General features: G+C 37.1%; 1 protein-coding gene across 3 annotated transcripts in view; it reads right to left on the bottom strand.

The window, feature by feature from the left end:
• Positions 1-10,069: 10,069 nt before the first annotated feature.
• PPARGC1A (PPARG coactivator 1 alpha) overlaps positions 10,070-24,326 on the bottom strand; it is a 663,089-nt gene continuing 648,832 nt past the window's right edge. For all 3 annotated transcript variants that reach the window (XM_049709463.1, XM_012531745.2, XM_004266198.4), the window contains 3 exons: positions 20,152-20,273; positions 19,669-19,820; positions 10,070-13,385 (listed from right to left, as the gene is read on the bottom strand). In XM_049709463.1, the coding sequence (XP_049565420.1) occupies positions 13,282-13,385; positions 19,669-19,820; positions 20,152-20,273 (378 nt within the window). In that variant the 3' untranslated portion in view covers positions 10,070-13,281. The remainder of the gene's footprint in view (positions 13,386-19,668; positions 19,821-20,151; positions 20,274-24,326) is intronic.

The raw sequence follows: 24,326 nt of genomic DNA, 5'->3' as shown, positions 1-24,326 counted from the left end.
CGTTTGTCAAGTACTCTGTATGTCTCCACACTTGATTGGGAGTTTCTTAAACGTAGAAACTACATTATTCATACCTTCCAGGTCTAGCTCAAAGTACATATTAAATAAATATTTAATGAATGTCTAAATAAGTGAGAAAGAAAGTCCTTAGATATTGAGAATACAAGTGAGTATTACATCTTCTTATAGGAACTCACTCAAACTTCAGCATGATAATGGTGGCAAGGACACACTCACTGTATGTCCTTCTTCTGACCACCCAGTGTCACTGTCCTTCCTGTCTTCCTTCAGGGAGGGAGGACTTGGGTTTTCCAATTTCTCTCACTTTGGGTCTAACACAACCACCAATTATCTTGAAATGATCTGAGCAACAGTGAGTTAGGACTGGTAATGGCCATAGTTTTTCATCTTTCCCAAGAGTACTTTCAGTTTAATTAAAACCTATATGAATCACCAAGTGTTGAATTTCCAATATGATTGGTCAGCCGTAGAAGAGATATTTTGGAGAAAGGCATCTGCCGTGAACCTCTCAACTCATACTGTGGATGCAGCTGCCTAATTAGTAGTTAATTGTTCTGCATGAGTTTGTTCTTGTCAATGTGTTGCTGGTTCATGTTCTGATATTGTATGGTGCCCAGCAACTTGTGATGTCACTGAAATAACAATGACAGCCTGTATTCTTCAGGTCATCGTGCGACCTGAAGCCAGGGACTTATCCACTATGACCCTGAGTGTCCTTGACTGTGTCCCCTAAGACTCTCCTCCTGATGTTAATTCTATCATTCTTTGAGTTTTATTTATCTTCTCAGATAGAGTCCATGAAGTCAGTGGATATGGTATTTCACTTATTTCATCTTATTCATAAGTTTCATTTGGGAGAGGGAGGGATGACCTTGGAGGGATGTAAGAATTGTGTAACTTGTTACTCATGGTGATTCATTAAGCTGCAGAGAGGTTCACAGCCCATCCAAGCTTCTTAAACAACCCATCCAGTCCCAGCCCCTGGCCTGATCATGTAGAGGTTGGAAAATTCACAGCCACAGAAAGCTCTGGAAATGGAATAGCATCTGTATATATGTTGGGTGATGGGGGAGACATGAAGAAGAAAAAGAGACATATCCGATGGGGGAATGGCGGAGTAGCATCTTCTGGCATCCAGATTTACTTTAGGACCACCTCCTACTTCAATTTAAATATTCACTGATTGTGTACAGTGGTCCTCAATACAGAAAGGCCACCCCCTCAAGGAAAACCATGCCCTCCAAACAGATACACAAACCACATTCTAGCAAGATTCTCCCAGAAAAAAAAACAAAAACAAAAAGCCCCTGCATTTCCTCTATTAAGCTCAACCTCCTTTCATCAATTCCTTTCTTCCTTGGTCCATGAAACGAATCATGAAGAGATTATTTTCTGGGAAAATTAGTAGAAAAACCCTGATGCAGACAGTTTCCCTTCTGATTGCAGTCTGACTTCCACGTATTGAATATCACATCAAGTATTGGTTCAGGGGTTTCAAAGGAGAGCTCAGCAAAAGAAGAAAAACAAATAAGCCCACAAAGTTTTTCAATGTACCTACTGCAGAGTTATCAGGTCATAGATCTAAATGTCAGCGCTATATGCCCGATTTGCACATTTCAAACCGATTTGGTAATTTTTTTTCATTTTTGTCTGCACGCATGAAGTGCTTTAGAATACTGAAACAATTTAGAATCATATTTAGTTTGCAACAGTTCAATTAACTTAAGTGCTGAAACATGCTCCCCAGCTGGTAACTAGTTTAATCGGTTACTATTACAAGAAATAATTTCTTCAGTGCTGGGGCTTCCCAATGTCCTCTTTGGAGAGGGCACGGCCATTCACAGGTATGTGGGAATGGGAAGGTTAGGACTCTGGCAAAAATCTCTGATTTAACGGAGAAGAAAAATCAGAACCCATTCTATTATTTAAAAAACAAAAAACCAAAAACGTAGGTATGGGTTTCCAACTTCTCCTGTGATTTTATGACTCCCTGTTCCCTTGGAATAACTTATAACCACTCAATAAGCAAGATGAGGGTGTGGATCAAGGGTCGAAGACTTTTAAAGATATTGCATAAATGCACTTAACCATGAGCCAAAGTGATAAATAGGAAACCAAGATGAATGTCAGGAATGCTGTGAAGAATGATTAGCTGGGACAGTTGAGCAGCTGCTAAGGCAACTCCAAACACCTGGAAAGAAGGATTTCCTTCTGGCTTACAGCGAGGCTGAATTGTTTTAATTGCATTTGCATTAAAAGGCACCACTGGCAAATTGCAAAAAGGATACCGTACGGTGGGAAAACATTATGTAAATTTTCAAAAGGCACAACATAATACTGCATCTTGCTTTTGGAAACAGGGAAAGGTAGTTAGGAGAAAAAGAAATGGATGGGAATAGCAACACGCCAACTACAGGAGACAGGTCACTACTGAGGAGGGAAGGAGAAAAAAAGAGATGGGTATGTGTTTTTTTTCAGAGCGATCTTAAGCATAGAGGGTAAAATGTTAAGATCTTATACATGAGGCTCTATTCGATTATTTTATGCACTTACGTGTCTGTTTGGTATGTTTTCTAATTAAACCTTAAAAACATTTTTAAAAGAGTCTGTGACAATATCCATTTTGCAGCCACTGTTAAGCCAGTCGTTGCTGGAATGTTTTCTCTTACCCTGGAGACTGATAGCCCTAGACTATTTTTTTAAGGTTCATAGAATGTCAAAGACCAAAGTCTGTGATGAACTACCCCTCTTTCCCTCTTCATCATTTTTTTCTTTTTAGTTATTTATTTTTTATTGGAGTATAGTTGATTTACAATGTTGTGTTAGTTACTGCTGTACAGCAAAGTGATTCAGTTATACATACATATATATATATATACACACACACACACACATTCTTTTTTATATTCTTTTCATTGTGGTTTATCATAGGATATTGAATATCGTTCTCTGTGCTATACAGTAGGACCTTGTTTTTCCAGCCTATATATAACAGCTTACATCTGCTAACCCCGACCTCCCACTCCAGCCCTCCCCTAAGCCCCCTTGGCAATCACCAGTTTATTCTTTATGTCTGTAATTCTGTTTCTGTTTCATAGATAGGTTCATTTGTGTCATATTTTAGATTCCACATATAAATGATATCATCTGGTATTTTTCTCTTTCTGACTTACTTCACTTAGTATGATAATTGCTACTTGCATCCATGTTGCTGCAAATGGCATTATTTCGTTATTTTTGCCCTCTTTATAATTTTAACTGACCTCGTTGAGCTTGGACACTGGATTGGAAATGTAGCCCAAATATTGCAGTCTTAGAAACTGAGCCCTCTTTTCTCTACTCTTGATTCCAGGTGCAACATGGACACTACCCCCAAAAGGCCATCTATAAACTCAAACTGTGAGTGTCTAGTGATTGATTGCTTTCCACAGTAATCCTAAGACCTTACTGTAGAAATGTTAGCATTGGAGAGAGAAATCCAGACAAAATACACCTGAGAAATTTTAAGAAGGTCCTCTATCATGAACAGCTGATATTCAAGATAAAAATGACTATACACACAGGAAAGAGAAAGCACTCAGTCAAAAGGGGGCTAGTGATTATGCCTTCAGCTTGTCACATAGCTTAGCTTTAACCGAGAAACTTTTAAATAGTGTTGGGAAAACCGTAAAGAGCTATCAAATATTGATTATTTTTGTTATTGAATACCTAAGTGGTAATGGTGTACCAACTCCAATTTAATTTTAATGCAGGGAGGAGGTCTACCTTTTTTAAAGTTGATTGGCAGTGCTTTTAAGTCAAATTGTTTATCATGGGATCACAGCACTTTGCCATTCCTGCCCATTAAGTATGAGAATCTCTGGCCTCAACCTCATAGACATTAGTAATACCGCAATATACCTTCCAGAAAACACAAATACACACGCACACACACATATACATATGCATATATGTATTCACATGTATACACGCATATGTACATACACACATATACATGTATACATATACAGTTGACCCTTGGACAACATGGGTTTGAACTGCTAGGGTCCACTTATACTTGGATTTTTAAATATGATGCGATGTGGAACCATGGATATGGAGGGCTGACTGTAAAGTTATTCTTGGATTTTTGACTACACAAGTTGTAGGCACTCCTAACTCCCCATGTTGTTCAAGGATCAACTGTACATATATACATATACACTTGTGTATGTGTATACACACACACACACACACACACACACACACACACACACACACACACTTTCTCTCTCACACTCCTGCTAAGAGTGCCCTGCTGTTGTTATTAGTAAACACACAGTTTAATTTTTTCTTACTATGTTGTCAACTAGTCCCTTCTGCTCCTAGTACCTAGTATGGTTTCTGGCCCATTGGAAGTGTTCAGTGAATGTGGAATGAATGAATGCATTACATAACATTCATTCATTCTAACAAGGTGATAACAACAAAACCACACAAACTTTTCCATCACCTCCAACAGAAAAATATTTTATTTGGGGCGTTAATATTTTATTGGAGGCATTATATGTATGAAATAGTCAATTAAATAAGTTTTAGGGTCAACTGGACTTTACCCAAACGTTGGCAGCTTCTCTACACCTCCATTTTCTCATCTATAAGGTGAGAATAATGGTACACTACCTCATTCTTTACTTAGGAGGATTTATCAAGAAAATTCACATAAAGAGTCAAGCAAAGTGACTAGAAGATTGTAAGCCCACAATAAATGTTAGTTGATACCACCATAGTCATTATCATTAACCTCACTGTTTTAATCACAGCCTGAATTTGCTGGACTTTCGAATGGAAGATAGATTTTCATATTAGCCTTCTTACTGCAGCAGAAAGATGCATCTAATTTGAAAATTAAGATGTTAGAGGAAGAGTCTCAGATTAAGTAACATCGTTATCTGAGGTGGAATTGCTGAGCAACCGAACAGCCAGGTGTGTCACTAAGACCAGATTCCGAGAACAGAAGCCTCCAAGTTGATCAAGTTTCCAAATGGAGATGGTAAGGCTAAGTTTTTAAGAGCATGCAAAAAAAAAGCAAATGATGCCTTTAAATCATCCCATTGCCATGAACTCAAATGTCTCCATGGTATCTAACAGATATGACTTTTGAGGGGGTTCAAATTTAACCTTTGCAAGTCTCTGATGCTCCCTTGCTGCAGGTGGTGACCCTGGGGATGGTAAAACTGGACCAATTAGAAGGAAAAAAAAGGATCTTCTGCAATGCATCATCGGAAGGTGAAGAGTCCTGTTTATTGTATGCACATGTGGTATCATTTTAATATTCCCCCAAAATAAAGTTGAAAATTTCTCTCCAAAAACCTCATTAGGGAAACCTCTAAGAGCCTCCCACCAATGTTAACAGCCCAGGCACTAAACAGGATTTTAATAGCTCCTCCAAGCAAACACCAGGTCGGTAAAGGCCGACTGCTGTCTAGCTGACACAGAACCACGCACACATATGGAATCGGCTTTGGAAGGTCCATTCTCTTATTCACAGCTCCACTGCCCTCGCAGTACAATTGCCCCTTTTGTTTATATAATCCCATAGACTGAGTTGGCATAAAAGGCAAATAAGAAACCAAGGGGAATCTTTGCCCAAACATTGCTCTGTACCCGAAGTTCAAATGTGTTTGGTTAACCTTTTATTTATTCCTTCTCTTTCCTTCAGCTGAGCTTTCTAGTTTTAGTCCTTGCCATGGTGAGTCATGGCAGAAGGTGGCTCAATGAGACCCTGGCACTATGTGACAGAGGAACTCTTATGAGCTCTCCATGAATTGTTTCATTCATCAGGCACATACACTGACACTCCCTACGGATGCCACCATACCTGCCATTAAAAAGGGGAAAACGTCAGCTATAACACACAGGTACTTCTCAACTTCAGACACAAAGGCCAAACATTTGGTGGAGAACTCCAGTTTTCGCTTTCCTTCTAATCATTTTCCTATTGGATGGTTTGATAGAGATTCAGATGTTGACCCTGCAAAAGGCAGCTCATTGGATAGTACCAGGATGTTTTGTAGCCAGATAATTGGAGGAACATTAGGCCGTGTGTTGCCCTTGATCATGAAGTTACCTGACACGAAAGTAACATGGCCACATCACATGTTGTGTCACCGATTACTAACTTATCCTTCTCTGGCAAGCAGAGTAATTAACCATCATTCTGTGCACACACATTCCTACCAACAAATAGTGACATGCTTACAGAGGGCAATACCTCTAAGTACTACAAAACATGAGTCATTTGATTAAAGGGTATAGCAATCAAGCTGAAAACCTAAACTAGGAACAAACACACCCTTATTTTCTTTAAGTCTTAAGTGTGCTGTGAAGCTCTGGTAGGAATAGGAGACCTGGTTGGAAATGAAGTATAAGAGGAAATAAGTATAAGAAATCATTCATTGATATGAATGATTTTCAACACCACCAAAGTCAATCAAAGTACCTGTGAATTCCCTTAAATGACCTGCTGGAGAGTATTGTGTGGTAGCTATATTATTATAGTCCCCCTTTTTCTCATCAATTAGTAATGTTAAAGAGAAGCTTGGATAGAGTTCCTAACAACAGCAAAAACAAATTCTCTCCAATTAAGTAGTCTAATAAGCTACTTAGGATTTTACCACTTAACATTCTTTCCTTCCCATTTAATTTCAGCTTTCACTTGGATGTCATCTGGTTGAAAATCTATCACAGAAAACTACATGGAAGAAAAGATAATGTTGCTAAGTGCTCCCAATGTTCCAAAACGAGCAGAAGCACATTTTTTTCTAAATCAACCCAGGACTTTGCCTAAAAATTCAGCTTCTTCCTACTAGAAATTAATATATGAAAATGGTCAATATGCAAATTTAAATATCACACTGGCTACTCACCTTCAGTAAGTGTTATATGCATACATTTGGAGGAATACAATATTTTAAGGTTCTTGATGATAATATGCCTTGGTGTGCATGTGTGCATGTATAATTATGCTCATTTAATTTAATCAGAAAAATATTATAGGATCATTTGGTTTTCTCCTCTAAAAGTTCTCTCACTTTATTCAATTAATTAATTCCACTCTGCCCCTTTTATAAGTCAGCCGATGGTAAGTAATGGTTTTAGGGTTAAAAGGAATATGGTCACATTCCTGTAAGAATGATGGACAGAAAGGAGGCTAGGGGAAGGGGGTGGCCTCTTGTCCTTATCATACATCCTAATCAAGGAAAAGTGTTAGGCTTTTCAGTGGGAACCTGGTCCTAGAAATATCCAAATTTTCTGATCATTTCTTCCTGCAAGTTTCCAGCGGCCCTGAATGCTGAGAATTTGCCCCGGGGGCAGTCACCTGGTTACAACAGAAGCCCAGGAAACAAGCTCATGTGACCCACACATTCCACATGCTTGACTGGAGTGGAGCTTGTGGGACTTTGCAGAATTACTGGAATCACATGGGATATACCGAGGGGAGCAGGAGGGTAGAGGACATTTAACTTAAACCATGAACTAGAAGAGTAGATAACGTCACGGTAAGTAGAATAAAAAGGACCATGTTGATTGAAAGGGAAGAAACATGACACAAAGGTCATTGCATATTATCTTTCCCCCACCAAGGAAATCTTATTTTCTTTCTCATAGAAGAAACTTTGTTCCTTTTCCCCAACATGTTAACAGAGACCAGTGAAAAGAAATAGGCTGCTTTGTTCCCATCAATAGAATCTATACAGCATCTTTTCCCCCAGGGATTAATTCAGCTTTTGATTAAATCTTTCTGAGATTTAAATCATGATGTTACAAACCTCCGAGGAGCTCCTCTATGAGTTGTGACCTTATTTATTGCTCTCTGCTGTTTGATAAAGTGTGAAGATTGATTTATAATAGTGTATACTGTGTTTGAAAACAAGGCATGGTAAAGAGAATTGCAAAATACAAGATTAATATAAAGTAAACATTGCAAAAAGTACGTCTTGGTTATAATACGCTATAATTAATACTGAGTTACAACTGTGTAGCTAGTAACACTAGTGTCAAATGAGTATAACAGTGCTCTCAGAGCTGTAAATTATATCCAATGATTAGCTAAATAAGGCTACAATTAAGAGAAAACTGGCAATGCTGAAAAAGGATTTTGAACCAATATCACATTGTATACTTTAAACAGATTAGTTTGGAGGACTTTTGAATGGAAACAAGCTCCTTTTAAATAAACTATTCATATCCAGTGTTCATTTATTTTTGTCAGCCTAATTTTGGATTCAATAATTATTTTGCCATTAGTGTCATTAAGGATGGAAGCGATTTAATGTTTGAGGACAACATCAAATGAATCCTTTATCTCTAATCTAGTCTTGTCCCTGTACAAGACTCAAAAGGTTTTTAAGGGTAAAAAGTTAACCCTTCAAAAGGAAGGCTGTCATTATTCTATTGCCCTTGCTAATTCCAGCCAGAAGATTCAAAATGCCCTATACAATTTAAACACCAGTGGAGACAAGTCACAATGTGAGGCCTACCCACTGAATCACAGTTGTAGATGAATGCAGTATTGGGGTAAGATAACAGGAAGTTTTTATTTTCTATTTTGATAAAATAATTGGCAAATCTTACAGTGCTATAAAATAGAGAGCCATGGGAAGTGCTTCTTGTGTTATTTAGCAGATTTCAATGTACTATTGATAGCTCTATCACATTTCCAATAATTACGAATACATTTTTCTGTAGGAGAAAGGGGGGTGGCTAGGAACTGGAATACATTTAACCACCTTTCCCCATGGCTAGGCTTATGCTGAATCTTGCAGTGCAAGTGGCTGGGAGTGAGGACCACATCTGAAATCTGGACATGGCAGAGCACTAATAACACATTCTCTGCAATCTCTGTCACGAAGATCACCAATCACCTACAAGGCACAGTGGACATCCTGACAGCAAGCCGTACCGGCAGCAATCTATCAGCTTGTCCCATATTTAACCTGATGACTTACATATGACGGGGGGACAGGGAGATGCATTCTGTTACAAGTCTTCAAAAAATATTCAGTCCATGCAATACACCAGAAACTAACATAACATTGTAAATCAACTGTCAATAAAAAAAAATTCAGCCCATTAGAGTACAATTGCTTCCTAAGCTGAAATATTTAGCAGGTTTCTCACTAGGGGCAGTGGCTCGTACCTAAAATTCACACTTTCCAGGGTTAAGTACCAAAACAGAGCTAATCCGTTTGATAAAGTCCCACATCACTTCTCATTATAGAAATCACCACTTCTGCCTTTGCCATTTGAAAGGAGACAAGGTAAAATACAGAAGGTGCATGTTACCTTAGAGCTGAAATCCATCCATGAATATGGAAAAGCAGGGGGAGGGGGGAGATCCAGAGAGGAAACAGAATAACGATAAGCGAGTAATGTGTACTGATCTGAGGAATATGCCAGGAGTTTGGTTATGATAAATAAGAAAAGCAGAAGTAGATTTGAAACATTCGTTTCCCTTTATTAGCTCAGTGAGGCTGATGTGTACTGCACATTTAAAAAAAAAAATCACAGGAATTTTCATACAATGAATAAAACCACAACAATACATGTAGAGTTGGCAGGTGGGAAAAAAAAAAAGCCCGACAAGGGCTCAACTAATCGCTCACTTTCCCTCTTCAGCATAGTTCAACCAACAGTATTACACTTTCACCTACAAATCTTATAGTAGCTCCATCAAATCAGCAGTTCATATTATTGAAAATGTCTGTCACATAGGTACAAATTTAGAATCATCACATTATATTACATGGCTATTCTAGGTCATCTATAGATCAGGTCTTAGACTACAGTGATTGAAGTTCTCGTTACAGCCATCAAAAAAGGACACATAATCATTACCTACTGTAAGTTCACATCTAAAGGCATGAAAAGGTTTCCTTTTTTTCAACTGACCCAACCATCATACCCCAATAGTGCAAAGTTCCCTCTCTGCTGCTTTGAATGTTGACAGCCCAACCGTTGCTCTCAGAGTCGTTTAGCAAAAATTGATTTTGTTGCACTGGAAGAATTATTCTGCTACATCTCTTGAAAAACAAAAAACAACCCACATTTCTAAAGCACCAGTTCAGTTACCAAAATTGTAGATGTGGTACTTACCACAGCATGAAGGCAATGGCCCGGGGTCATCTAAAAATCCTACAGATCTATGCTGAAATTTGCCTCCAGTGATGATGGGGTGCATGTGTTCATTGGAAATATTCTCTCCAAAAAAAATTTTAAAAATAAAAATAAAAGGAACACAGTTTACATTTTGATGGGCTACCCACAGTGTCTGCATAAGATACAAAAGCTCTATTTGGATGGTCTAGTGAGTCTCTCTTTGCACTAATTTTAGATGCAATTTGAAGTCCATGGAAGAAAACTATCTTCATGGTAACAATATTTGTCAGGCCAGAAGGGGGGATAAATGAATCCTCAACATGAAATCTGTAGTGTTGTCTTTTCATAAGTAAGAAAAGAAACCAAGATTTTTACTCATGTCAACAATCCAGGGCAAAAAGGAGAATGTATTGAAAATTGGATCACAAAAAATTTAAAGGCAAAATAGAGAAAGCATCTGGTCCTTGAACACATAATATGATTTACTAAATATTGATTTCTTAAAAATAATTTATTGCTCTTAATAGTCTTTTTTTATTCTTATTCTACAACAGAAGATACTCAAAATTCAGAAAGAAAGACTGTAAACTTTAGTTTGGCGTCCACACAGAGTTAAAATACCTGCATTTAACCTACGGAACAACAAGAATTAGGCGGATTAAAGATGTGTTACGGTCGTAACGCAGGACCTGTGAACAAGTTCTTTTATTTCATAGTATTTTTATTGCTTTCTATCTACTTAGAAATAAGAAGCCAAAAACTCAAGCAAGCATCCGACAGGACAGACAGTGGATTCACTCAGAACACAATATGCTGGTGATAAATGAATGCAGCTTTCAAAATTAGCTGCATTGGCCTGGGGGTGAAATCCATTTTATAAGATCGTGTTGGGCGAGAGAAAGGAAAAGAACGATTACGTAGTAGGTATATCATGTCTTCCAGAAAAGTCATGTCGGCCAAACTGTAATCGGATCTCAATTTAAAAACTTGAATGTACACGCCAAACTTTACTGACTTCCATTCCAGGGCTCCACACTCAGAGGAAATCCTGATGCTCAAAAATGGAGGTTTTTCTGAAGTTTTTATTGAATTTAGCAGAAGCAATGTCATCAAGAACAACTTCATGGTCACGTCAGAGGCCATGCTAGTGCAAGTAGAAACACTGCTTCTGCAAAAGCGGAATTTCCCAAATGAAACACTTAAACTCCAACCTGACAATTGCCATGCATCCTAGGTAGAAAATTTCCACTGGCTTTATTATTTTCATCATCTCATAATTTATAATAAATAGGCTATCTGCAACTGATAAATATGTCTCTTTAGTAAACAAAGGAATGAAATATCAGTATTTATACAGGATGCATAACTGTAAAAAATACAGATAAATACCATCATCATACTCTGCCAAGGGAAAGAGATACTGGCTTCAAAGATAGTCTTCAGACACACATTAATTATTGTAAAAATCATACTGTAATTATTACCTCAGCATTTTGTATCAAATTAAAATCACAAAAATTAAAACAAAACAGCATTTTAAAAAGATTTTTGACCTCTAGTTTCAAAACTACTGTTGATAGAGAAAATAAAAACATTTCTTAATGGTTACCCATTGAGAGACTTTACATAAAATCATGATATCTTCTAGAAAAATTTTAGATGAGAAAATTTCATTCCCCTAACAAATCCAGTGTATAAAACTTCAAAGAAAAACAAGCAACAAGAAAATGTGGAAAAATATCGCAGAAGTGGTTAATACCTTTAGGGGGCTAGGAGATTTCTTGACAAGATGCTTGGATCGAAGCTCACCTAAGAAGGGATGGTTGTGCATAAAGCATCGATTTGTTGTGTTGCACTCAACGGACACACACACTGTCCTTTTTTGTTTGTTTTGTTTTACAATCAAATATATATAAGCGGTAAGTTCAGCTTCTAAATATGTTAGTGTACAATAATTGTTTCACCTCATAATTACATTTGAATATTCTCGATTAAGAAAAATTTAGCAGTTTTGAAAAGAAGGCTGCATTTACAGTGCATAGCTGTAACAAAAAAAGAACATCATTGTATCATATGTACACAAAATAAAAATACTCCATTTAACATCTGTAAATACTTAACTACATCAGAGAATGTAGCAATGATACTATCTGAACACATCCCAGAGAGTTCTACCCAACTCCCATTAGTAATGTAACACCGTGCTCGCTCCTCAGAAAGAACCACTGAACAAGCTGCAAGCTTGACCATTGACAAGGCTTTTGAAATTCGCTGTGGAAGATCAACATTTTGGACATCTACATGGGTGTCATGAGAAAGGACGAACTACAGAAACTTCAAAATGTTAGGAAAGTTGAGCTCGGTGCCCGAAGTATCCTCTCCCACCCAGATTCCATGGCAAAAGGAAAAAAAGAAAGAAAAAAAGGGAGAGAGAGAGAAAGGATATGAGTTCTACGGAACCTGCAGTTTCTTCGGGATTGTCATATAATCGTTACGTTATGAGAGAAAGCTTGCTTCAAGTTGATTTTGCACTTTCTTAAAAAAAACAGAGTACGGAGGCTGATGCCCAGACATCAGTGGCTGTCATTTTAGGGTGGCTTGTGGTTGGTTGGTTTTCTTTCCTTTTGGATGTACATATTTTTTTTTTCCTTTTGAATAGAATATGAACATTTTGAAGTTCTAGGTTTTAAGTGTGTCTTCATGGAACTGCTGCCATTTGAAGTGGTTTGCCCTTGCACGCTCTGGTCAGGTGCTCCCAGTCCCCACCTGTACATACACACTTCCCCCAAACCAGGCAAGCACACGCGCGCGCGCGCACACACACACACACACACACACACACACTCCATCGCCAAGAGACTCAGGGAAAGCAAAGCTGACACCCATAAATAAACATGTGCTTACTGGGTTTCCATTCTGTCTCTTGCCTCTTCAGCAGCTGTGTTCATGTAAACCATTGTTGTTGTTCTTGTTGTATTGTTGTTGTTTTGTTTTGTTTTTGTATAGAGAGTGTAAAGTAGGAGAAATTCCTAAGTATGACTTGCAACAGTCTGTTAGGGAAGGACGCGCTGTCCCGTGAGGTATTCACCGTCCCTCTGTCATCCTCAGCCAGGGAACATGTTACCTGCGCAAGCTTCTCTGGGCTTCTTTCAGTAAACTATCGAAATCCAGAGAGTCATACTTGCTCTTGGTGGAAGCAGGGTCAAAGTCATCTGAGTTTGAATCTGAAAGAAACCCAAGCCAGAGTTAGATGTACCCTCTGCTGATGGTCATTAACTCAATCATCTATTCTAAGATTACCTGATTCAAGAGCAACTTATCCAATCGATATACTTTAAAAAATATGCCCAGCTTTTATTAGTATATGATATTGATGTTGGTGTACACATATATATGCATATATTTACATATATATTTTTTCAGAAGGTATTTATATGTATGAATATTAATATGCGTATATCTATTTGCAGAAGGTATTTTTACAGTATATGGTACTGGTATATATACACACGAATATTTTAGTTAATTAATTGTATATTTATATATTTATTTATTTATAGCACATGTATATATTTGCAGAGGGTAAGGAGTGATGAGCATTCAAAACAGTCATCTATTGACTCATTTTAGATTTAAACACTCCTGGAGGTAATCAGAACAGACTTTAATATTTCTTTTCAATAGTAACTTAGTCAATCAATATGCTTTAAAAATAAGCCCCCTCTCCCTTCCTGGCATGTTAAATGACTTACCCAAGGTTCCTCAACCACTTAGCTGGAGAGGTAAAAGTAGAAGCTGGAACTAATTTTCCTATTCAGTGGGATGGATTTCATTGAGCATGAAAGCCAGTTGAGTGGGAGAGAGATAATTGTCAGAACTTCACCCACTCATCACCCTGCTGCTCCCCTTTCAGGAGGGAGGGACATACGATCTCCAGTACCTTGAGGGACCCCAGCAACAGTGGCACAAACTCTCCCCAAATTAGAAGGTTTAGGAAAATGCTTCATGTCCAGAGAGGGCAAATGCAGCCTCTTTACTCACTAATAGGAGAGGAAAAATATACCCGTATAAATAAAGCCATGGTCTTTCTTAGATCTTTAAACTAGTCCAAGTAAGCTTTTGTGCAAAGCTCCACATGCCACTTTAAGTAGCCCTGAACAAAATGGATGTATGTCAGCCACGTTGGACGTAAGGTAAAATTCTGTCAAATATTTCTGATTTTTCTCCTTTGACATCTATGGAAAAGTCAACTATTTCTGCTGGTCTCTCAGCTTGAGAAAAGGTATCTTGGAAATACAATAGAAAGCCTCTGGCAAACACATTCATTCCTTGGAAAGCACTTACTAGAAGAGAAGACTAAACCTTTCTGGGAAACGTTAACGATCTTACTAAAATATAAATATTTGTGTTTTACCCAGATTAAATTACAAAATAGAAATGCTCGGTGACAGAAAAAGGTAATATTAGATAATATGGGGGCTAATCACTGACCTCACAAGGTGTTCTTCTGAAAAGGTTGCAAATCCCTTACGCTCTCCAGAACCAGGCTGATTCCCCTTCCCCACCAGCTTCAATCTACTTTAAAGACAAGGAAATTCCTTCACTTTTTTTTTTTTTCTCATTCTCACCATCCCTTGTCTTTACTGCATTTCTTTTTCCAGGTAAGATGAACAATTATAGTCAGCCTCAGATATAAAAACAGGACAAAAATGGCCCATCTTTCCTCACTAAAATTTTATATGGTCAATCTTAAATTACACTGGCTTACACTCTTCTCTTCATAGCCTAATGAATAATTTGCCTGTATAACCAAAGCCTCATGAGCAGCTGTTGTTCAAATCAAAATCTCTTCTGTAGACACACAAAAAAGTTCTGCTCATTGTCAGAGATTAGCCTGAAATCAGAATTCCACTTGCACTGTAGATGAAGACGGAGGAGCTGTCCAGTGATGGCAGTCTGTGTGACATAAAGTCAGCATAGAACCGTCGAGAATATATATGTGTATCTTTCCTTGGAGGAGATTTTGAGAATATTTAAAATGTCTTAATTTGGGATTATTCTACATGAAACCCAGAATTTTCTGGGTTTTCATCAGTAAATACTAAAAGCACTTTGATACAGTGGATTTCAAGAGTTTCTACACTGAAATACAGTGGCTTGGTGCTTACGTATATACCAACTTTCATGGGCATACTATGTCAGTCGGCACCCACAAAATCTTTCTCATTTCTTGAAGAGACAATGTGTTTATACGCAACTCCTGTGGCAATAACATCCACTCCACCCCTTTCCCTCCACTAAAGGAAGGATATTGCAACACAAGTAAGAGATAATGAAATTTTTATAGGAATAACCTGAAAGCCACGCTAACAAATTAAAAAAATAAAATTTTATAATTAATAATACTGTATTAATAGAAACAAATCACATCACAACTGTATTCCGAGCACCTAGAAAACTGTTGGCACAAAGTAGGCACTCAGTATTTGTCTAATGAATGTATTAGTCTTGAACACCCACATATTATTAAAAACGTGATTGAAAATATTTGTGTTTAGATCTGGGATTGATTTACCAATGAATGGCAAGGGTATATGTAAAGTTACATATGTATTCAAGATGTTGATAATATACTACATTTATTTGAGTTAATAAAGAGTTTGTGACCAATGTTATTTGTTTACTTTTTATTATTTACAAATTCTAAGCCAAAACTAATTCCTGATCAAAATGATCATATTCTTAATCATGACCCATCCTTCTGTTTTGACCCTATAGTCCTAATTTAATTTCTGTCTTTCCTCTTTGAGATTTTTCATCAAGCTCTTTCAAATGGAAAGATCTATTTGTTTATAGAACAGTAAACAGAAAGACACACAGATTACAGATTCATAGAAACCAGACTTAAATATTGGCTTCATCATGATAAGCTGATCATCCCTTTAAATTCTGAGTCTCATTTATAAATCTGGCTCATAAATAGTAACCAGAATCATTGTGTTTTGCACTAATAGTATTGTAAGCAACCATTAAGTGGCCTCAACAGCAGAAAAATGGAGGCCTAAATAGACATTTCTCCAAAGAAGACATACAGATGGCCAACAGGGACCTGAAAAGCTGCTCAATATCGCTAATTATTGGGGAAATGCAAATCAAAACTCTGATGAGGTGTCACTTCACACCAGTCAGAATGGCCATCATTTAAAAGTCTACAAATAATAGATGCTGAAGAGGGTGTGGAGGAAAAAGGAACCCCCCTACACTGTTGGTGGGAATGTAAATTGGTACAACCACTATGGAGAACAGTATGGAGATTCCTTAAAAAACTAAAAATGGAATTACCATATGATCCATCAATCCCACTCCTGGGCATATATCTGGAGAAAACCATAATCTGAAAGGATACATGTACCCCAGTGTTACAATAACCAAGACATGGAAGCAACCTAAACGTCCACTGACAGAGGAATGGACAAAGAAGATGTGGTACATATATACAATGGAATATTACTCAGCCCTAAAAGAGAATGAAATAATGCCATTTGCAGCAACATGGGTGGACTTAGAATTTATCATACCAAGTGAAGAAGTCAGACAGAGAAAGACAAATATCATATATCACTTAAATGTTGAATCTAAAAAAAATTATACAAATGAACTTACTTACAAAACAGAAATAGACTCACAGACATAGAAAACAAACTTATGGTTACCAAAGGGGATGAGGGGTGAGGGGGGTGGGGGAGATAAATTAGGTGACTGGGATGAACAGGCACACACGACTATATATAAAATAGATAAACAACAAGGACCTACTGGATAGCACAGGGAACTCTACTCAATATCTTATAATAATCTATAGTGGAAAAGAATCTGAAAAAGAATATATATATACATGTATAACTGAATCACTTTGCTGTACGCTCGAAACTAACACAACACTGTAAATTAACTATAATTTAAAAATAGCAGAGAAATGGGATACATGAGCTAACTTAATTTAGGAGAGCAAATAAAAATTTTAAAAATTGGTAATCTATCTAAAATGATAGGTTGCTTCACTTTTGGTAAAATTAATCAGTATCACATCATTTTCACTTTACTCTTGACATATACGTAAGCTCCCAACCCCTCTAAGAGTCCAGGATATGCTTATATGCACCTTATTCAGCATTCATGGCCCGAGGCACTTAACTTCAACTATTCAGGGAATAAAGACAAGACATACATGATGTTGTTTGGTTCCAAAGCTGGCCCCTGGTGTTGATTCTTTCATTTTAAAATAACTTCAAATTTATAACTTCTCATAACAATCATTTTTATTATAATTATAGCTACTATTCATTGAGAATCTATTTTGTGCCAGACACTGACACTATGCTAAGGGTTTCACAGACACAAATTTAATCTTCACAACAACATTATAATGTATTTTACAAATGAAGAACCAGAAGCAGAGGGAGTTTAATTGCTCAAGGTCAAAAAGCTAACTCAGGTTTCAAAACCAGGCCTGCGAAATTCCAAAGCCAAGGCGCTTTCAACTACACCAGGCCTACACTCAGATCGACTCCACTTCCTGCATTTGTAAGGCTGGAGGGAAACGGAAAAATCCATGCTATTACAATACACATCAAACACACCTTTCAGGAAATCAGAGCTAGCTTAGCAATGGCAAAGTTTCTATTGCTGCTGGCAAGGCAGAGAGATAACTAGAGGAGAAGCATTCTTCTTAGAAATATTTCAGGGAGGCTCCAGTGCAATTTGGAAATACTATCCCATGCTCCCTTTACCAGTGATGAATCACGATCTAAAGGCCCCTCTAGGTAGCTTATTCTAAACTCTAGATGTTTTGAGAGACTAGAAAACACCCTGGCCTTCATCACCGAAGAAAATAAGTCAAATCAACTCAAGACTTCAATCTGTCTGGACTGTTTTTATCAGCCAACATTTGAACAAATGACTTGCCACCTTTTATATTTTCATCCCTAGGCGTCTATCTCTCTAACAGTCAACTGTCTCTCCCCTGCTTCATACTATCTATTTAGCTTGTGAAGTGAATTATAGCATATTCCTCCTGAACAATGCACCCCACCTGTATCAATTACTCTAGGAAGACATCAGTTCAGCTGAAGGAAGAAAAAAGCCCTGTATTTGGTATTCATTTTTTTCTTTATACCAAAGCCAAAGCAAGTGCAGATAGACATATAATAATGCTTAGGAGCAGATTGATATGTTAATTTCATGATGATTATTATAAATTGATTTCAATAATTATGTCATATGCACAAGACATTTGCCATTTTCCTTCCTTCATTATTTCATGAAGGAATTTAAAGGCTTACAACACACACATTAGTTAGGGAATAACATGGAAAGGAACAAAATTAAAATTGGAAAGGAAATCAAGATGTCCATCGTGGCATTATTTATAATATCAAAAACTGAAAATGTGTTTAGCTATAAGGGAACGATTAAGTATAATGGCACTATTTGCCAGACAGAATGCTATACAACCATTAAAGTGTACTGGTAAATTATTTTTCACCCTTTGAATCACAGTGGAAAATGAACTTATATAATATTAATCGAGAAAAGTAGAACTTAAAAGTGTATATATATGTATAATATGACCTCAACTACAAGAAATTTGACGGTCTGACACAAAATACTGAACAGCAAATCCCATACTAGGTAGCAGTGGTTATCTCTAGGTGATAGGCTATTTTTCTTAATACCTTTTTATATTTTCCAAATGTCACCCCTTGAGTCTGTACAACTTTTATAACAGGCAAAAAGGAATACTTATCTACTTTTCAGCTTCCTTACCTGTAAAATGGGGATGATAATATCCACTTCCTAGGATTGTTCTGGTAATTAAATGAGAAAACGCTTACAAAGCCTTGGCACAGTGCCTAGCATATGGAAGCACTAAAAAAAAACAGGGTTTTTTTTTCTTCTTTTGTTTTAAAGAAAGTACAGTGTGATTTAGCACATGAAATTTTACTTTCTCCTCTCTCTGGGTGTAATTTGTAGAAAATGTTGACATTTCTAAGAGTTTGTGAGATAATAAGGAAAAAAGAATAAGACTTTTGCATATTCTGTTCTGCAAAGCAATGATGCCAATGCTATAGCTTGTACAAAAGGATTCAGGGTAGGCACGGAAAGCAGTAACAGATTACAAACGAATACAACACTTGCACACTCAAAACATACCACACACACACACACACACACACACACACACACATACAAATAGTGCAGAATTTCAGCATATGGGCAGACAGTAGAAACAATTTGCTTCTTCTCTTTGTTGCCAAAACTTAAGCCCCTTGCTTCTGAAACTGTCTCGTGTGTTAAAAAATAAAAAATAAGATAAAATCTGTATTCAAATATTCCCTCTAGTAAAATAAAGCGATGGTCCAACCCAATGTGCCTACAGTTTACATATGCTTCCATTTTGAGCTCTACATTATGGATTCCTCATTCTATGTACAGTAAAATCCATACCTAGGTCTGCATAGTTAGACTTGAAAAACTGCTTGCGTCCACAAAAGTACAGCTCGAAGTCAGTTTCATTCGACCTGCGCAAAGTATATCCATTTTCAAGAGCAGCAAAAGCATCACAGGTATAACGGTAGGTAATGAAACCATAGCTGTCTCTGCAATGGACAAAGAAGAGAAGTTCAAAGCTAGTGAGGAAGGATTAGCATATATGACTGTAACCCTTTCTACTTTGGAGACTTCGCTGGTGCCAACGTCTGAACCACTGCATCCATTTATCAGTGTGATTGTCCTGTCAAGCAGCTAAATACTTATTTCTGGGATAGGAAATCTCAACTAGAAAGATTAATAAATAGGGATGAAAGAAAATAAATAAGGTTCTGAACTCAACATGTCATCTGTCAAAGCATTCCCATTCTAGTAATCTTATGGCCATAATTTTTTACATATGTCAGCTTCTAAACAAGAAATAATCTTGAAGATTCTCACCCATCATCCCGCAGATTTACTGTGCACTCCTCAATTTCACCAAAAACTTCAAAACGGTCCCTCAGTTCTGTCCGTGTTGTGTCAGGTCTGATTTTACCAACATAAATCACACGGCGTTCTTCCTAGGGGGGGAAGGTGAGAAGACACTTGCTAGTTCTGAAGATAGGAAAGAAGTTGAATGCTAGAAACATTTATAAATGTGCAATCATGTATAATAAGAACCCCCCCCCGAGCATGCCAATTAAAGCAAAACACACACTAAACCTGAACAAAAGACTACACTTGAACCAAGTTTTACTTTCCATTTCTTCAGTATCACTCTCTTCTGCCTCTCACTCTCTTCTACTTTTTCTATCCATCTGTTTCTTTGTCACATGAAATTTAATGTATTATAGAAGAAATGTGTGTAATGCAATCTTTTTTATCACTGAATAGCTGAATAATATCTATTAAATATTTTAACACTTGTGACTTGATTATTAATCTTCAAAATTGGTAGGAAACTGACCTGGCTTGCAAAACTCTTTAATTTCTCCTTAACTCAGAATTGTAATAATAAAATATACACATATTTTAGTTCTATTGACAAATCATTGACATCCGTTACTATGTAATTTTAAGATGTACAGCATGATAGTTTGACATCCAAATTTTGACACCCCTCAAAATATTGATTCTTAAACTCTAGTATAAATACAAATTACCTGGGGTGCTTACTAAAAATGCAAATGATTGGGTTTATTCCAGCTGTATTAAAAAAATTTGGAAAGTAAGCTTCAATGATCTTTATTTTTAACAAGCACACCCCAGTGATTCTGATACAGGTGGTCCAAAGACAATAATTTTAAAAATACAGTCTTAAAATACTGGCCATTTTAAGCCATGGGTCTCCAAAGAATAAGAGCTATAAAAGAGGCTATAAATTTCACTTTGCCAATGAATCTTATTTTAGGAACAGACGAGAAGGGTGTGGCCTAATTTTCACAAGTGGAGTCAATATCATCATAATCTGAAAGTCAACAGCAATTTATAACCTACAAAATATGGGAAGAATATTTTATAGCCTGAAGATGGATCACTTTTTACAGAACAAGAATGCATTCTTAGTGTAAGAAGTAATCGTGTATCTCTTATTCCAAGAAGACAAGGCCAAAGATGATGACGTTTCTCAAGCTGAGAAAAGGTGTAAGAAGTTGGTATAACGAAGTGCTTACCAGTTAGCTTGCATGTCTATCAATGGCAAACAAGAATGAAATGAATTTAAGGTTGGAGAGATTTAAGTTAGACGGAGGCAGAGACTAGGAAACACAGGGCAAAGGTACAGATTTAGCCTGCCTAAGAGTTTTCTCTGGATGTGCTGAGAATATCTTTTTACATCTTGGATGATGTAAAAAGTCATTTAGGCTTAAAGCAAAGAGATGTCCTATGTTATTTACTGAACATATGTCCATTTCATGTGCCCAGTATTTAGCAAAGAACTTGGTAAAGAGTGGACTCTCAATAAATGTTTGAGAAACGTAACTGAACAATTCACAGACCCTATAATACGTATCCTCCTAGGTGATTTGATCATCCATGTTTCTTCCTTTACCATATGCAACACTCATATTTCCGTTTTCATCAGGAAAGTTCCTCTGAGCTTCAGGTTCAAATAAACAACTATCTATTTGACATCTCAGGTTGGATGTCCCATAGGCACCTCAAACTAGACCAACATTACCCAAACCAAACTCTGTAGTTCAGCCTCTTCCCAGTGGGTCTTTCTTGTATCAGTGAAGTTAACATCATTTTCCTTTCTGAGACTTGAGGTGAGGTTCGGCTTTCTATTACAAGTTGCTCTGATAGAACACTCTACTTCTCCTTTGTAGTTCTGTGCCCAATTGTAATTAAATAATTAATAGTTTATTCGGTGTTTAATGTCCATCTCCCCCAACAATGAAAGCTTCATGAAAGCACAGACCATACCAGTCATATCGACTACTATATTTTAAGGGTACCCAAACATAAGAGTCTTCTTAATGAATATTTGTTGAAAAATCAATCAATTAATCACTTTTGACACCTAGTTCCATACCCTTCATTACATCAAAGGTGACTAAGTGTGGTCCTTACTCTGAGACTCTCTAAGACAGTGGAGAATGAAAACCAGGTTTGGTGCTTTATCATAGGAAAAACCTTACCCAAGTAGCTCAGCTGAGTGTACTAACAAAGGTTTCCATGATTTGCTTTTATGGTTTAAGGGTAAGTGCTCTCACTTGTCTCACTCCACTGAAACAGCTGGTAAAACACAATTCTCTGACAGCAACCATTGAGCCTACGTAACTGACCAGACGAAGTACAGCAAGCAGAGAGGGCTGCCTGATTCGCTTCCATGTAGATTGTATGTCTCAACTGAAGGCTGTAATTGTGTTGTTCCAGAGCACCCAGCACATCCTGGAGGTCAATAAATATAAATGGAGAGTGAGGCTCATCCCGGAGCAGTGCTGTACACTTGAGCAAGGGAATCATCACATCACATTCCATTCTATTTATGCAGCCAGCTCCAGCCAAACAGCAGAATTTGATGGGCCTGTTATCTAAACTTCCTGGCGCCTGCTTGCATGAGTGTTATTTATTTATTTTTTTTAATGAATGTTTTTAGGAAGGTTACTACTGTACAGAGGAAAAGGAGGGAGAAATGCAGAAGAGAGAGAAAGAAATTGAACCATCACGAAGAAATTGCTCATCTACCATTAAGGGAATATACACAGCCTATGTTCATCTTCAAGGAAATTCACAGTAAAAGTGAAAATCGACCATATGCACATCCATATGCAGACATATTGGGATAGTCTCTGAATTGCTTCTTTATACGAAACTCTGCGCAACAATAATCCCAAAAAAGGATAAACCAGAGGACCTTTTATATTGGATACTGATACATTCTGCAGTAAAAAGAAGACACAACCTAGATAGGAAAGACAGAAATCCAAAGGGCTGTTCCGCAATCACTTAAATTACCTATTTGACTGTCAATCTTCTTTTATGCAACATAAGAATGCGACCACATCTTGCTATCTTACAAAGATCAGAGATTGAATACATGTTGAAATTCTCATTTGAGAAAATGATTAGAGTGTTTGGTTTTCCTAGTGATAAAAATGAAATTAAAAGGCATCTGAAGGTCTAAAAAGCAAAGACAAAAATCTTTCCAAGATTGACCAAAATGTCTAGTGAAGAACTGATTATTTTTAACATGTTGCAGTTTTATTAGACAGATGAATAGATTCCATATCTTTAAAAAACCTTAACATTTGCAGCCAATTTTTCAAGACATTAATTTCTAAACAGGAGATGAAAGGAAAAGAAATCAAAATGCTTAATAACATTTCCAACTTCTTAAAGGCTTGGAGGAACTCTAAACCTTTGGAAAAAGCTCCTTGAAAAATGATTTTCAGACCAGTTTTCCCTATCGAGGAGGAAGGAACATTTATCAAGTATATTTTAGCTTCAATTTTCACAAAAGCTAGTTTGCTGATGGGGTGGATAATAAAAGTGAAGATTTATGTTGCATTAACAGGTATGGTAAATCCTCATTATATCAAAACACAGGGGATGAACAGAGGAAAAAAATCCGACTGAATTAAACTGACTTTGCATTATCAAAATCTTTATCAGAAAGTGTGTAGAGCCTCCCAGTTAGCTGGGGGAAATATACAATGGTTGTTTCTCATCGAAAAATAAGTAGCTCCTGGTAATAGGGGTTTGACTAAGAAGAAAAGGAAATTAGTAGTGAGATTAACACTTACTAAATTCTAACAGATGCCAAGTGCTGTGCTTGATGCTTTTCTGTGGGTTATCTCACTAAAATGCTCTGCAGTGTTAGGGAACAATAAGGAACAGCCTGACATAATTTGGATTTTAGTTCTCAGAACTTTTATTCTACATTTCCAAGTCAGGATAATTTAAACATCCCTCTTCCTATGCTAAGGAAACTGCATGTCAACTTTGACAGTGAAAGATTTATGTTCACCTCCAGATTAGTTACAACCTAACTTCCTCAAAAATTCCAAGGATATTACAAACACTATAGATGAGATGAGTGGATAAAATGCATGCCACTTCTACAGTGAATGGTATAGCTAGGTCCTCTATCTAAAAGAGAAAGTGAGAGGGGTGAATGACCATGAAGAGGT

The sequence above is a fragment of the Orcinus orca genome, chromosome 4 (genome assembly GCF_937001465.1).
Source record: "Orcinus orca chromosome 4, mOrcOrc1.1, whole genome shotgun sequence".
Lineage (NCBI taxonomy): Eukaryota > Metazoa > Chordata > Mammalia > Artiodactyla > Delphinidae > Orcinus > Orcinus orca.
Note: the sequence above shows the minus strand (reverse complement) of the source record. Positions and strands in the feature narration are given on the sequence as shown.